General features: G+C 40.6%; 1 protein-coding gene across 3 annotated transcripts in view; it reads right to left on the reverse strand.

Annotated features, from left to right (window-relative positions):
- The window catches only part of PRORP (protein only RNase P catalytic subunit), a 120,570-nt gene extending 108,209 nt beyond the window's left edge, over positions 1–12,361 (reverse strand). Inside the window, exons 1-4 of one of the 3 annotated variants that reach the window (XM_082452131.1) lie at positions 12,310–12,361; positions 10,696–11,978; positions 8,921–8,968; positions 8,304–8,436 (exon numbers count right to left, since the gene is read on the reverse strand). In XM_082452131.1, coding sequence (XP_082308257.1) covers positions 8,304–8,436; positions 8,921–8,968; positions 10,696–11,684 — 1,170 coding nt within the window. In that variant the 5' untranslated portion in view covers positions 11,685–11,978; positions 12,310–12,361. Of the gene's footprint in view, positions 1–8,303; positions 8,437–8,920; positions 8,969–10,695 lie in introns of all 3 variants that reach the window. The other 2 variants (XM_082452132.1, XM_082452133.1) reach the window with 2 other exon arrangements.
- Between the last annotated feature and the right edge of the window lie 260 nt (positions 12,362–12,621).

Consider the following 12,621-nt stretch of genomic DNA (forward strand, 5'->3'; position numbering starts at 1 on the left):
TGCTAAATGAAATAAGTCAGTCAAAAAGACAAATACTGTATGATTCCACTCACATGAGGTACTTGTAGTCAAAACCATAATGACAGAAAGTACAATGGTGGTTGCCAGAGGATGGGAGGAGGGGAGAATGAGGAGTTATTGTTTAATAGAGTTTCAGTTTTACAAGATGAAAAAAGTTATGGGGATGGATGGTGGTTGACGGCTGCACAATAATGTGAATGTATTTAATACTACTGAACTGTACACTTAAAACCAAAATCTCTAGGGGGTGGGGTCTGAGCATCAGTAATTTTTAAACATCCCCTGAACTATTATAACAAGCAGCTGAGGTTGAGAACCATTTCATTAAAGGGTGCCATCTCATTTATTTTGTTTTGAACAAAAGCGTACTACTTGGTAAAAACATATAAGCCTGAAACAATTCTGATAATGCTCTTTTTAGATGCTTATGGAGGTGAGCTGAAATCATACATTTTTCTTAAGTAGACAAACTCAACATGGATTAGTACTTACTCCTTGGTTTATACCTCACATTCCCAAATTATAAACAAGCTTTAAAAAGTAATATTGAAAGAAGTTCCAACTGTTTGTTCCCAGTACAAAATAACTTAAAATGCTGAACACAATATAGTTTTAATACATATTTGCAATGAATGGTGTTATAGACTGAACTGTGGCCTCCTCAGAATTTGTATGTTGAAGTCCTAACCCTTAGTACCTCTCAATGTGACTGCATTTGAAGATAAGGCCTTTAAAGAGGTGATTAAGGTAAAATGAGATTATAAGGATGGGCCCTAATCCAATCTGACTGGTGTTCTCATGTGAAAAAGAAATTTGGACACACAAAGAGACACCTGCAGATGCCTGAGCGCAGGGGAAGTCTTTGTGAGGACAAACCAAGAGGGGGGCCATCTGCAAGTCAAGGAGAGAAAAAAAACCTCAGGAGAAACCAAACCTGCCTATACTTTGATGCTGGAACTGTGCAAAAATAAATTCCTGTTGTTTAAACCACTCCATCTGTGGTATTTTGTTATGGCCGCCCTAGCAAATTAACACACATAGTAAGCAAAAAAAACACAAGATGAAAAATTCGGGGGAAATGACACTCTGGAGCTGAACTTTACCCTGGGGCACATGGCACACCCTGAGAGCCCTACCCTGGATCTGGACAGGGCCCGGAATGGCTTGTCCTCTGAAATCTTAGTCTCAAATTTTTAGTCACTTGCTCTCTGACCTCAGCCTTCCAGTTTTCATTCCCTTATTGTCACTGTACCTTCTCTTTTACTCCACAGTGAGACTACGAGCCCCAGAGCCCTCCCAGACAAGTGCTCTCTGGCCTTATTTCCTTCCCTATCTAGTTTGGGCCCCATGGTGATTGTGTTAACTATTCTATCAGAACTACCTTCCTCTGCTCCCTATTACGTTGCCACATCTAACCAACAAAACCCAAAATCTGAACCAATGCTACATTTTGTCTTCACTACTACTCTGGGTGAGCCATGCTCTGTTGGAAAAATATTAAAGCACATATTCAGAGAGTGATGCCTACAACTTCAATGACTCAAGTCTCAGCACCCCACTCCCTGCCACATCCTTCTGCTTGAGTTAGCATCTCTGCCATTCCTCTCAAGCACCATCCCAAGCCTTCTTCACTCTCTCTAGTCCTCCACTGATGCCCATCTCTCACCTTGCATCCCACTGAACACAGCACATGTCATTACCCTCAGCCTTCTTGCCTCCTATCTATATATCTGTATCCACACCCATCTTCTTTCTATTCTAGTCTCAGAGAGGTTTCTTTCATTTCTAACTTCCCCATCTGTGCTCTTTTTGGCAACCCCTCCTACTTTTGAACCTTGCTCATCAGTAATGCATTCTCTCTACTTGTCCTGCTTACTCAACGTTTTTATCTTTACTGACAACCCTTTCTTCATCTTATGAACATGCACATCTCTCCCATCTCCCTAAACCATCCCTTGACCTCTACCAAACTCTAGCCACCACTATCCCATTGCCTTCTTCCTGTTTTCATCTAAACTTCTCAAAAGGAAAGTTTAACCTCAATGTGTGTTCACTCAGTTGTTATAACCTGGCTGGCTTTGGCCCTCGGTGTACTATTGACACTGCTCTTCCTAAGATCATCAATGACCCCTTACTTTGTTCTTTTTTTTTTTTTAAGATTTATTTATTATTTATTTATTTTATTTATTTTTGGCTGCGTCACATCTTAGTTGCGGCACACAGGATCTTCCTTGAGGCAGGAGGGATCTTTCGTTGCGGCGTGTGCGTGGGCTCCTCTCTAGTTGTGGCACGCGGGTTTTCTCTCTCTGGTTGTGTCGCGCAGGCACCAGGGCGCATGGGCTCTGTAGTTGTGGTGTGCGAGTTCCAGAGCATGTGGGCTCTGTAGTTTGCAGCACGCAGGCTCTCTAGTTGAGGCATGCGAGCTCAGTTGCCCTACAGCATGTGGGATCTTAGTTCCCAGACCAGGGATCGAATCTGCATCCCCTGCATTGTAAGGCAGATCCTTTACCACTGGACCACCAGGGAAGTCTCCTTACTTAGTTCTGAAGTGGTATCTGCTCATTCTCTCAAAGCATGCTATAGGACTGAGGGGAAAGGAGAGACCCTTTCCTAGTCCCCACTGCGCCTTCAAAGTTGCTACTTCTCCACCTCAACTGAGGCTTATGATGTTCATATATACCAGGGGTCAGCAAATTGTTTTCTGTAAAGGGCCAGATGGTAAATAGTTTAGGTTTTGCAGGCCCATGGTCTCTTTTGTACCTACCCAACTCTGCGGGGGCAAAAGAAGCCACAAACAAGACAGGCATACATGTTTGGTTCAGTTCCAGACCACCACAATAAAGCAAATATCACAATAAAGCGAGTCATACAAATTTTTTGGTTTCCCAGTGCATGTAAAAAGTTATGTTAGTGGAATCTAAAAAAATGGTACAAATGAACTTATTTACAAAACAGAAATAGAGTTACAGATGTAGAAAACAATCTTATGGTTACCAGGGGGGAAGGGAGAGAGGGATAAATTGGGAGATTGGAATCGACATATATACACTACTATATATAAAATAGATAACTAATAAGGACCTACTATATAGCACAGCGAACTCTACTCAATACTCTGTAATGGGACTTCCCTGGCAGTCCAGTAGTTAAGACTCCACGCTCCACCGCAGGGGGCATGGGTTCGATCCCTGGTCGGGGAACTAAGATCCCGCATGCTGCGCAGTGTGGTCAAAAAGAAAAAAACAAAACAAAAAACAATACTCTGTAATGACCTATATGGGAAAAGAATCTAAAAAAGAGTGGATATATGTATATGTATAACTGATTCACTTTGCTGTACAGCAGAAAGTAACACAACACTGTATATCAACTATAGTCCAATAAAAATTGTTTTAAAAGTTATGTTTACATTATACTGCAGTCTATTAAGTGTGCAATAGCATTATATCTTTAAAAAATGTACATACCTTAGTTTAAAAATCCTAACCATCATCTAAGCCTTCAGTGGGTCATCATCGTTTTGCAATAGTAACATCGAAGACCACTGATCATGAATGACCATAACAAATACCATAATAATGAAAAAGTTTGAAATATTGCATGAATTACCAAAATGTGTCAGAGACACACAGTGAGCAAATGCTGTTGGAAAAATGGCGCCAATAGACTTGCTCAACGCATTGCTGCCACAAACCTTCAATTTCTTAAAAAACGCAATAAAGCAAAGTGCAATAAAACGAGGCATGCCCGAATATAAATGAGTGACTGTAGCTGTGTTCCAATAAAACTTTATTTACAAAAACAATTGGTAGAGGGACTTCCCTGGTGGTCCAGCAGTTAAGACTCCACGCTCCCAATGCAGGGGGCCCGGGTTCGATCCCTGGTCGGTGAACTAGATCCTGCATGCACACCGCAACTAAGAGCCCATATGCCACAACTAAGAAGTCCACATGCTGCAACTAAAAGATCCCGCATGTTGCAACAAAGATCCCACATGCTGCAGCTAAGACCCGGCACAGCCAAAATAAATAAATAAATAATTTTTTTTTTTTTTTAACGTGGAAGGGTGAACTTGGTCTGTGGGCCATAGTTTGCTGACTCCTCTTTGCTATCACCTTGTGTTGTCCCAGGCATCTGTACGTTTATTAAGAATTTGGCACCGGACTCACAGACTTCATCACCAGCCCAGCAGTTGGTAAGCATTCCATAATGTGGTTGCAGTTATTATTTTTAAAAATTATCATATGGACACTCTAATTAGCTCTGTGGATGACCACCTAGCAATTTAGGCTCTCAGTTTCTTCATCTGCTTAACTCTCATACCCTGGATTTCGTCACCACTCCAGAGCCCTCCGTCTCTCAAATCGAATCGCTAATAGACACTAATCACTCTCACTCCCTTTATGCTTGCTCTCCAACCTCAGGGAGATTCCGGTCCACTTTTATCTCCCTTGTCTCCTAATCTGTGAGCTCCTACTCATCTTTACTTCCTTCTACCAACCCTGATCTCATGGTCCGTTAATTAAGCCACCCTCTCACCTACACCCTCAACTCCTGTCTTCCCTTTTCCCTCGACGGTACCACCCTAGCAAAATCTCATCCCATCCCATCCAGCTGCCTTCTCTCTACCTAGATGGCCCAGGACTGCTGAAAATGGCTCACAGATCAATGCCCTTACAAGTGTAGTTGTTGGGACTTCAGCACCACCCAGCGATACTCTCTTCAGTTCTCCCACAAATAACCCAAACTTCCAAGGCTTAAAATTGTCCTTAAGCGCTCTCAGACTATCAAACATTCTCTCACTTTCAAATGACCAATTTGAAAATTCTCCGGCTCTTCAGAGAAAAACTCTTTGCTGTACCTACACACTTAACTTATCCACTATTCTTAATTTGTTTCCTCTAGTTCCAAAAAGAGTTGTTTCTACTTCAATCTACCAGAAATGCTCTGGATCCATCTCTGCCCCTTCTGCTTCACCAATATTACCAAAGCTAAACCCTGAACCAATCCAGCCACATGCCTTCTTTCACTGCCTGTTAACCATGGATATGGTTCTCATCCTGAGCTTCCCCATCTTCAAATTGGTGATATCCTTTCAAGATTGTTGAGTGCTGTGAGTGTAACAGGCCTAGAAGTGCCTGACATAGAGTAATCATTCCATAAATGGTCGCAATGTTATTATTATGTTAAATCAATAGCTTAAAGGTGAAAGGCAGATGACACAAAAATGGGATACAGAATTGGGGAGCTGCAGCGAGGAAAGGGGAGACCACCTGGAAAGAGAAAAGGAGACAATTTCCCTTGTCATAAAATGTCCCAATCCTTCTGTGAATATATTCAGTTGCTTTGTGAATTGTGGTAATTAAATGTATGCCTACTCTTTGCTATTCTCACCAGTCTGGAGCCTGAAACTCCTCCTGCAGTATAACATTCTCCGAGGAGAAGTTTTGCTCTGGGTTCTAAATCTTTGTCAGCAGAGAAAACTAACAAATCTTCCTTCTATTAGTCTAGAATTACAGTCAGAAGGAATCATTAAGAAGAAATTATGGCAATGTTTAGCCGTTAAGAGTCTTAAACAAAAGTATTCAACTAGTGATTCCACGACTGAGGCAGGAGCAATTCAAGGTGAAAACCTGGGACATCTTGTGCCAGAAAGCACAGAAATGCTTAAAAACTGATTGGGGGGCGGGTTTGCTAGGAGGATGTCAAAGACACACAGGTGCTGGCTTGGCAGGGGTTCCCACAGGCCAAATTTGGGACAATTCGAGCATCAAAAAGAATAATGATGGTAATGGAGTCTAACACGTTCATCTTAAAAAAAAAAAAAGAACTAGAAAATCATCACTTTGCACCATCCTGAAGGCAGAGTACATCTCCGTCATGTGAAAAACACTGGGTGAAGAGTTAATGGGTGACAGGATATCTGCATAGTCTTGAAGTATTACTCCACAGATTACCTAATTTTTAATTACAAAAATTACAAAGCGAAATTATAAAGGGAAAAACTGCACCTTTACAGTGGAGACATCTGGCAATCACCCTCTTAATCAAGTGATCAAACTTAGCATCAGCAACAGAGAGCAACCTGATATGTGACTGCTCTGATGCAGTAAGAAGCACACAGCATTGCCTGTGTAACATACCCCAAAAGCTTTTACACTGAATTAATGAAGAGAAAGCCATCAGACAATTAGTCCACAGTCTTGCTACTCAAAAGTGGTCCAAAGACCAGAATCCCATCACCTGGGAGCTTGTTCGAAATACAGAATCTCAGACCCCACTCTGGACAAGTGAGTCATAATTTGCATTTTAAACAGATACTCAAGTGACTCTGAGTTACAAAGTTTGAGAAGCCCTGAACAAGACAAACCACCCAGACTTTTCAAAAAAAATCAATGTCATAAAAACAAAAACAGGCAGGGTTGGGGGGGAGGCGCTGCTCTGGATTTAGAGAGATATAACAACCAAAAGCAACGAGTGACTCTTGATTCAATCCTGGGTCAGAAGAAAAAAGTTATAAAATAGATTTTGGGGGAACAACTGGGAATTTCTGAATGTGCAGTTTTTATTAAATGACACTGAATTAATGTGAAGGGTCTTAAATGTGATAATAGCATTTAATTACATAGAATGTTCTTATTCTTAGATACAGGGAGTTCCCTGGTGGTCCAGTGGTTAGGACTCCAGGCTTTCACTGCTGTGGCCTGGGTTCAATCCCTGGTCGGGGAACTGAGATCTCACAAGGTGGGCGGCATGGCCAAAAACAAACAAAAAAAGAAGATACATGCTGAGATATTTAAGGTAACATGTCTACCAACTCACTTTTAAATGGTTCATAAAAACACACATAGAGACAGAAAGCATATGTGGAATAATAACTGGTTACTGTGACAAAGAGTATGTAGCTGTCCCTTGTGCTATTTTTTAACTTTTTCTTTAGGTTGAAAATTTTATTAGATAAAAAGTTGGAAGATGGGAAGAATGTTCAATTAGCCCACAAAAGAAATGTAAAGTCTTTGGTAGCAAACAGCATGATTTACACAACCCTGCATCTATCTTAACACCTGCTTCCAAAGATAAACATTAAGTGTTCAGCAGATATTGGATGAGAGAAAGGAAATTTGTTGAAATCATTTTAGCTGGCAGAAATTCCTAAGGCATTAAGAGCTGCTACAGCCAGTCAGCTGTCAAGTACATATAGAACTACGAATTGAATTTTCATTCAGTGAGAGGCAGCAGAGTATAAAGGCAAAAGTTTTGGGGTCAGTCTGACCTTGATTTTACTAGTGGAGCGTCCTAGGGTATATTTAACCTCCTGAAGTCTCAATCACTCTATCCGTAATACAGAAATAAAATAGTATCTTATAGGGTAGTGTAAGGGTTAAATAAGATATAAGATAATGAATATAAAGCTCTTAGGATCATTTAATAAATGTTAACTATAATTTTATCAATAAAGTCAGCTAAAAGGTATTCCATAAAATGAAGATAATGTTTTCATGGACCAGATTCTGACTTTATTCTGAGGATTAAAAGTCTTCATATTAGGGGCATTTTCTGATAATTTTAAGTCAACGTGAGAAGGCAGAACAATTTTCGCTTCTCGTTTTTATTTGGTATCTTGAAGAAAAAGCATTCAGTGAGACGATAGGCAGCCTTTCCTCAAGGATAACCTTTCCCCAAGGTAAAAGCATTTTACTTCAACTTAATCTTAGTAAAGCCACATAAAGTACTGAAGATTAGCAAAATAAAGCTATTAAGAATGACTTCGAGAATCAAATTCGATAAAAAGAAGACTTTGAAATAATTTTGTCAAGTTACCTTAAACTCTCTTGACTAGAAAACTTATGTGAAACCATAATGTTTTCATGGGAGTTTACTGAACAGTTTTCTGGAAGCACCTAGACAAAGAATAAGCATCTATCTTTTTGGCTTAAGTGCACTTGTGTGCAGACAAAATAGGATTGACTTCAATAAATGGATGACAGTCTAACCCAATTATTCTATGAAAGGCGAAAGCAATCTCTCCTAAAGGTTGGCAACCATGGCCAGTGTGCCAAATCCAGCCCGCAACTTATTTTCATGAATACAGTTTTATTGTATTCATTTATGTATTTTTTGTGGCTGTTTTCACTACAACAGCAGAGTAGAAAAGCTGCAACAGAGACGTTACGTACCACAAAGTCTAAAATACTTACTATCTGGCCTTTTACAGAAAAAAATTGTCGACCCCTGCCCAAGACAAGCAATCCAGGAATCAACAAGACCTGTTCCAGACTCACCTGAGGTGTCGTCTTTTTGTATTGGTCACCTCCATCTATCACATCCCTCATGATTTTTTCCTTGAGAAATTCATACTCTTCTGAACTCAGGTGAATAGACTCTACAGTTTTTCCACAGCCCAAACACTGACCACTGTAATTACAATTAAATGTGTTAAATAATGTCCTGGAAAAGGACTTTTTCTACAATGAATAATTCTAGGACATGAGGAAATTGGAAGGTAGTTTAAAAAAAGAACATTATAACCTCTGTGATCATCATACACATCTCACTTTTTGTAATCCAGATAATGTAACAAAATAGTGTGCCAGAATACCCAAAAGAGTAGATGGCTGGCACCTAGATAAAGTTTTTAAAGTCATTCCTAAAACACAACTGGGTCCCAAATCTCTAGGGAAAAACATTTCTGAGGCGTCACACTAGGCTCACAGCACCTACTGAAAGAAACATTTTGAGCACTACAAATTCTCCAAATGCAAAACGTGACTTTTTTCTTGGCTATCCTAACTAACTTAATTATCCTGTTTCTAAGGTATTCTTAAATTTTTTAAAAATAAGTAACAACAACCTACTAAACCTGAATTGAACAAATTAAAAATAAAACATTGGCCTTTACCTTTGCTGGACTGTGGTGAACTGTCCTTTCCATTGTTCTCCAGGAACACTACAAAAAAGATTGCAAAACCAAATCACCAGCGGGTCAAATCCCTACTGAACAGAAAGATATTCATTGTATTTAGAAACTCCATAGGAAAGAGCTCTGAGAAGTTCAGGATACTTCCCTAGAACGGTTCAATTAGAAGAGTGGTTGCTTACACTGTGATGGGGCTAAGTAACTGATGGTACTCTACTCTGGATCTCCTTCCCTTTGCTTCTCTCGTCATCTGACCCTCACCTTTAACTCGAAATCTGTCTTCACAGGACCTGCCCAGAAAGCAGCCCAGACCTCTAAATCAAAACTCAGCTCTAGGGACTTCCCTGGCGGTCCAGAGGTTAAGACTCTGCCCTCCCAATGCAGGGGGCACAGGTCGTGATCCCGCATGACGCACTGCCCAGCCAAAAAAAAAAAATTTTACTCTAACTCTCTCCATAAAGCTGCCAGAGATTGTTCCTTGCCCAGAGTAATTTCTTCTCTTACACTATCATTTTATACACCACTCTGAGATAACTGTCTACTATTGTATTCCCAATTAGGTCATGAATGCCATTATAATAGATCTTACATCACAGAACATGCACAGTGCTAAGTCTAAAATTGGAAGCATTCAAAACTACTTATTGATTTATTTGCTCAATCAACTTATCCTTTCTTCTTTCCTCTTACAGATAATACCATCCATTCCTATTGATTCTACTGCCTTCTCTCCTTTCCCAGTTCTTAATTCAAGATCTCATCATCCCTCATTCAAACCTACAATTGCCTCCAAACAGATCTCCCTGCTTCAAATCTTAATTCCTCTCCAATCTTATTTTCTCACTGTTTTGGCAGTTACTTTTTAAAAACTACTCCAAGACCAGCACTCTTGATAACATATTAAAATCCAAAATCCTTCGCATTCCAAGATTTTCACAACCTAGCTCCTCTGTGGATATTCAATAAATGTGTTAAGAAAGATAATTAAGCATGATTGCTACTTCAAAGCTCTGTAAAGGTAATATATAGCAGAAAAGCAAGAGAAAAAGAGACAAAAGGAATGAATCTGTAGGAAAGAGCCTGAAGCCAATTAGTGGTAAAGAAATAAGAGAACAAAAGACTGAAGAAATAAATCAGCACACACACAGCCAGTAACATGAATAAAAGCAAAGGGAAAGCAAAGGAGAGCCTTGGAGAGAGCACTCAAATGATGGTATGATCAAAAACAGGAAGGATGAAGATTTTCTTCTTTAACACATATCAGGTTTGAGCAGGATTCCTCTCTCCCCTCTAACTACTCAAGGTGGTGAAATGCATAGATTAAACAGAATATATATGTGCACATCATACCAGTTACTAGTTTTCAGAAGAACTCATGAAAATACTAATATGACCCAAAGACAGCTCCAGTTTTCTTGCTATGAACTCCAGCCACAAGTGCTATTTGAAAATATTCACATCATACTAGACACCTCAGAAAATAAATGATCCTTCTAAAAGGAAAAAATACATAAAAACAAGTGTTCAATTTCCTTTTTATGTGATGAGTAGAGATTAGCACAACTTATTTACGCTGCTACTTTTTTAAAGAGAAAGAAAACTTTGTCTTAAAGGGGAAACAATCTTACTAAGAGACAGAAAAAAGTATAATCTGACTAGAGCAATTCTCAGCAACTAATAAAAAAAAAAAGGAGGAGGCTAGTTTTAGGTAACGGTATTAAAATAAAAATATACATATAAACAAAAATCAAAATTACCTTTCAAACCATGTTTTTATACTGTGTGCAAATGACTCCCCAGGATATAGCTGATTATTTCTTAGATACAAAAGAATGTCTTGCAGTTTGTTTGAATACTGATCATCTTTCATGTCTTTTCCAAAATCAAAGAAGGCTTTTAATGTTTCCAACATAGGAACAATATCATGACCTAACAACTCCTGATACAAATTCCAAGCTACATTTACATCTTGATGAAAGAGGGCTCCCTGGATACAGTCACTATAGTTCTTTTTTGAAGGAATCATGACTTTTTTGATGTCCTCTAACAGCAGCAAGGCCTCTCTCCATCTGTCTGTATGGATTAATCCCCGGATGAGAAGAGTGTACGCTCCAGATTCTAAACGCTTGTATCTGGCTTTCATGATTTCATAAACATCAATAATTTCTGATGTCTGCTTATGAAAAACGCAGAGATACAAATACTTGACCAGCAAATCATAGCCTATAATACCATTGTTTTTTGCAGCTACCCAGGCCAGCACAGATTTGGCCACATTGACAGAGCTATGGCATTTAACCATCTGTGAAATGATCCAATTTTCAAAGTTAGCCTTTTCTTTGAAATCTTCCTTAAGTTTATCCCACGCCTCTGAATTCAAAGGTTTTGTCGGGAGTTGAAAAATGTTCTTCACAGGTGGCAAGACGTGCTCTTTACTCGGAGGATTCATCTGCGATCTCTTCTTAGCCGCTCCAGCTGCAAACATGTGAGGAGAATCAGCAGAAACTTGCTTATTACTGCCCTCATCTTTTTTCCTGACATATCTGGCTTTGGCAATCAGCAGATTCATTGCTTTGGCATTTTGTGGAGACACGGTTTTAAGAGAAAACCACTTCTCTTGGTTCCTGATGCCATAACAGTCTTTGAGAAAGAGAGAGAGAGAAGAGTGACCTGGGCCTAGCCCAAGGTATGGGTTGCTCTTCCAAAGTTTAGGAAAGCTTCGAATACCAGTGAAATAGAAAGTCATTATGCAGTTAAATCAGCACCAGATTGTGAGAGAGATGTTCAAAAAGCCCCAACTTCTATAGCATAATTAAGGGATTTGGGGGTAGGGGGCGGAGATTCGAAGCGCAACTTCCTAAAAGATGATTTTCAGCTTCTCACATACAAATCAAATGCTTCTGGGGCTAGCAGCAACGAAGCTTGGTTGAGTTTTCTCCATTAAAAAAGGATATGGGGACATCCAACCTTGGTCGCAAGTTCCAGGACGAGGGGACAGAGAAGGAACACTCTGTTGCCTGTTATATTCCAGTCCGCGAACCTGAGGAAAATGCACAAAGAAGACCGGCCAGTTGACTCACGTGGATCACAACTGTCCTTGAAAAGGGGCCGGATCCCACGGGAGCCAGGCTGCAGAAGGGGCGAAAAGTCGGAAGCCCCCTACCCTAGACCCACCGGCAGCCAGGGCAGAGGCGAAAGCCCGAGTCTAGGGGCCCTGGCCGCCAAACTCGTCAAATAAGGAAATGGAGGTGGGGAAGGGGCAAAGAGCTGAGCCGAGCCAAAGATACAAGTAAGGAAGGGAGGTCCACGAGGGGACCACCTACTGTGTACGGATCTATCACAAACGAAGTTCACTTGATTCAACCACTCACCGCAGCACTCACGTACCACGCACCACGCAACCATAAACGCGGCGGAAACTACTCCGCCCACAATGCACCGCGACGGCGCAGCCGCGGAGGCCTGGCTGAGCTGGAAGCAGGCCTTCCGACCGGCCTGGCGGCGAGAAAAAGGCGACTCTGAATCTTTTACTGGCAGGAGGGGGCACAAGCGGCTGCTGAAGGAGCCTACTACATTCAGGGAGACTTTAGGGCTTCCAGATATCCGCCATGAACAATGAAAAGAAATTGTGAAATTAGAAAGCTCGTCCCTCGAACCGGAAGAGCCAAAGGACTTCCGGGGTC

The sequence above is a fragment of the Balaenoptera physalus genome, assembly GCF_965194825.1.
Source record: "Balaenoptera physalus genome assembly, chromosome: 2".
Classification (NCBI taxonomy): domain Eukaryota; kingdom Metazoa; phylum Chordata; class Mammalia; order Artiodactyla; family Balaenopteridae; genus Balaenoptera; species Balaenoptera physalus.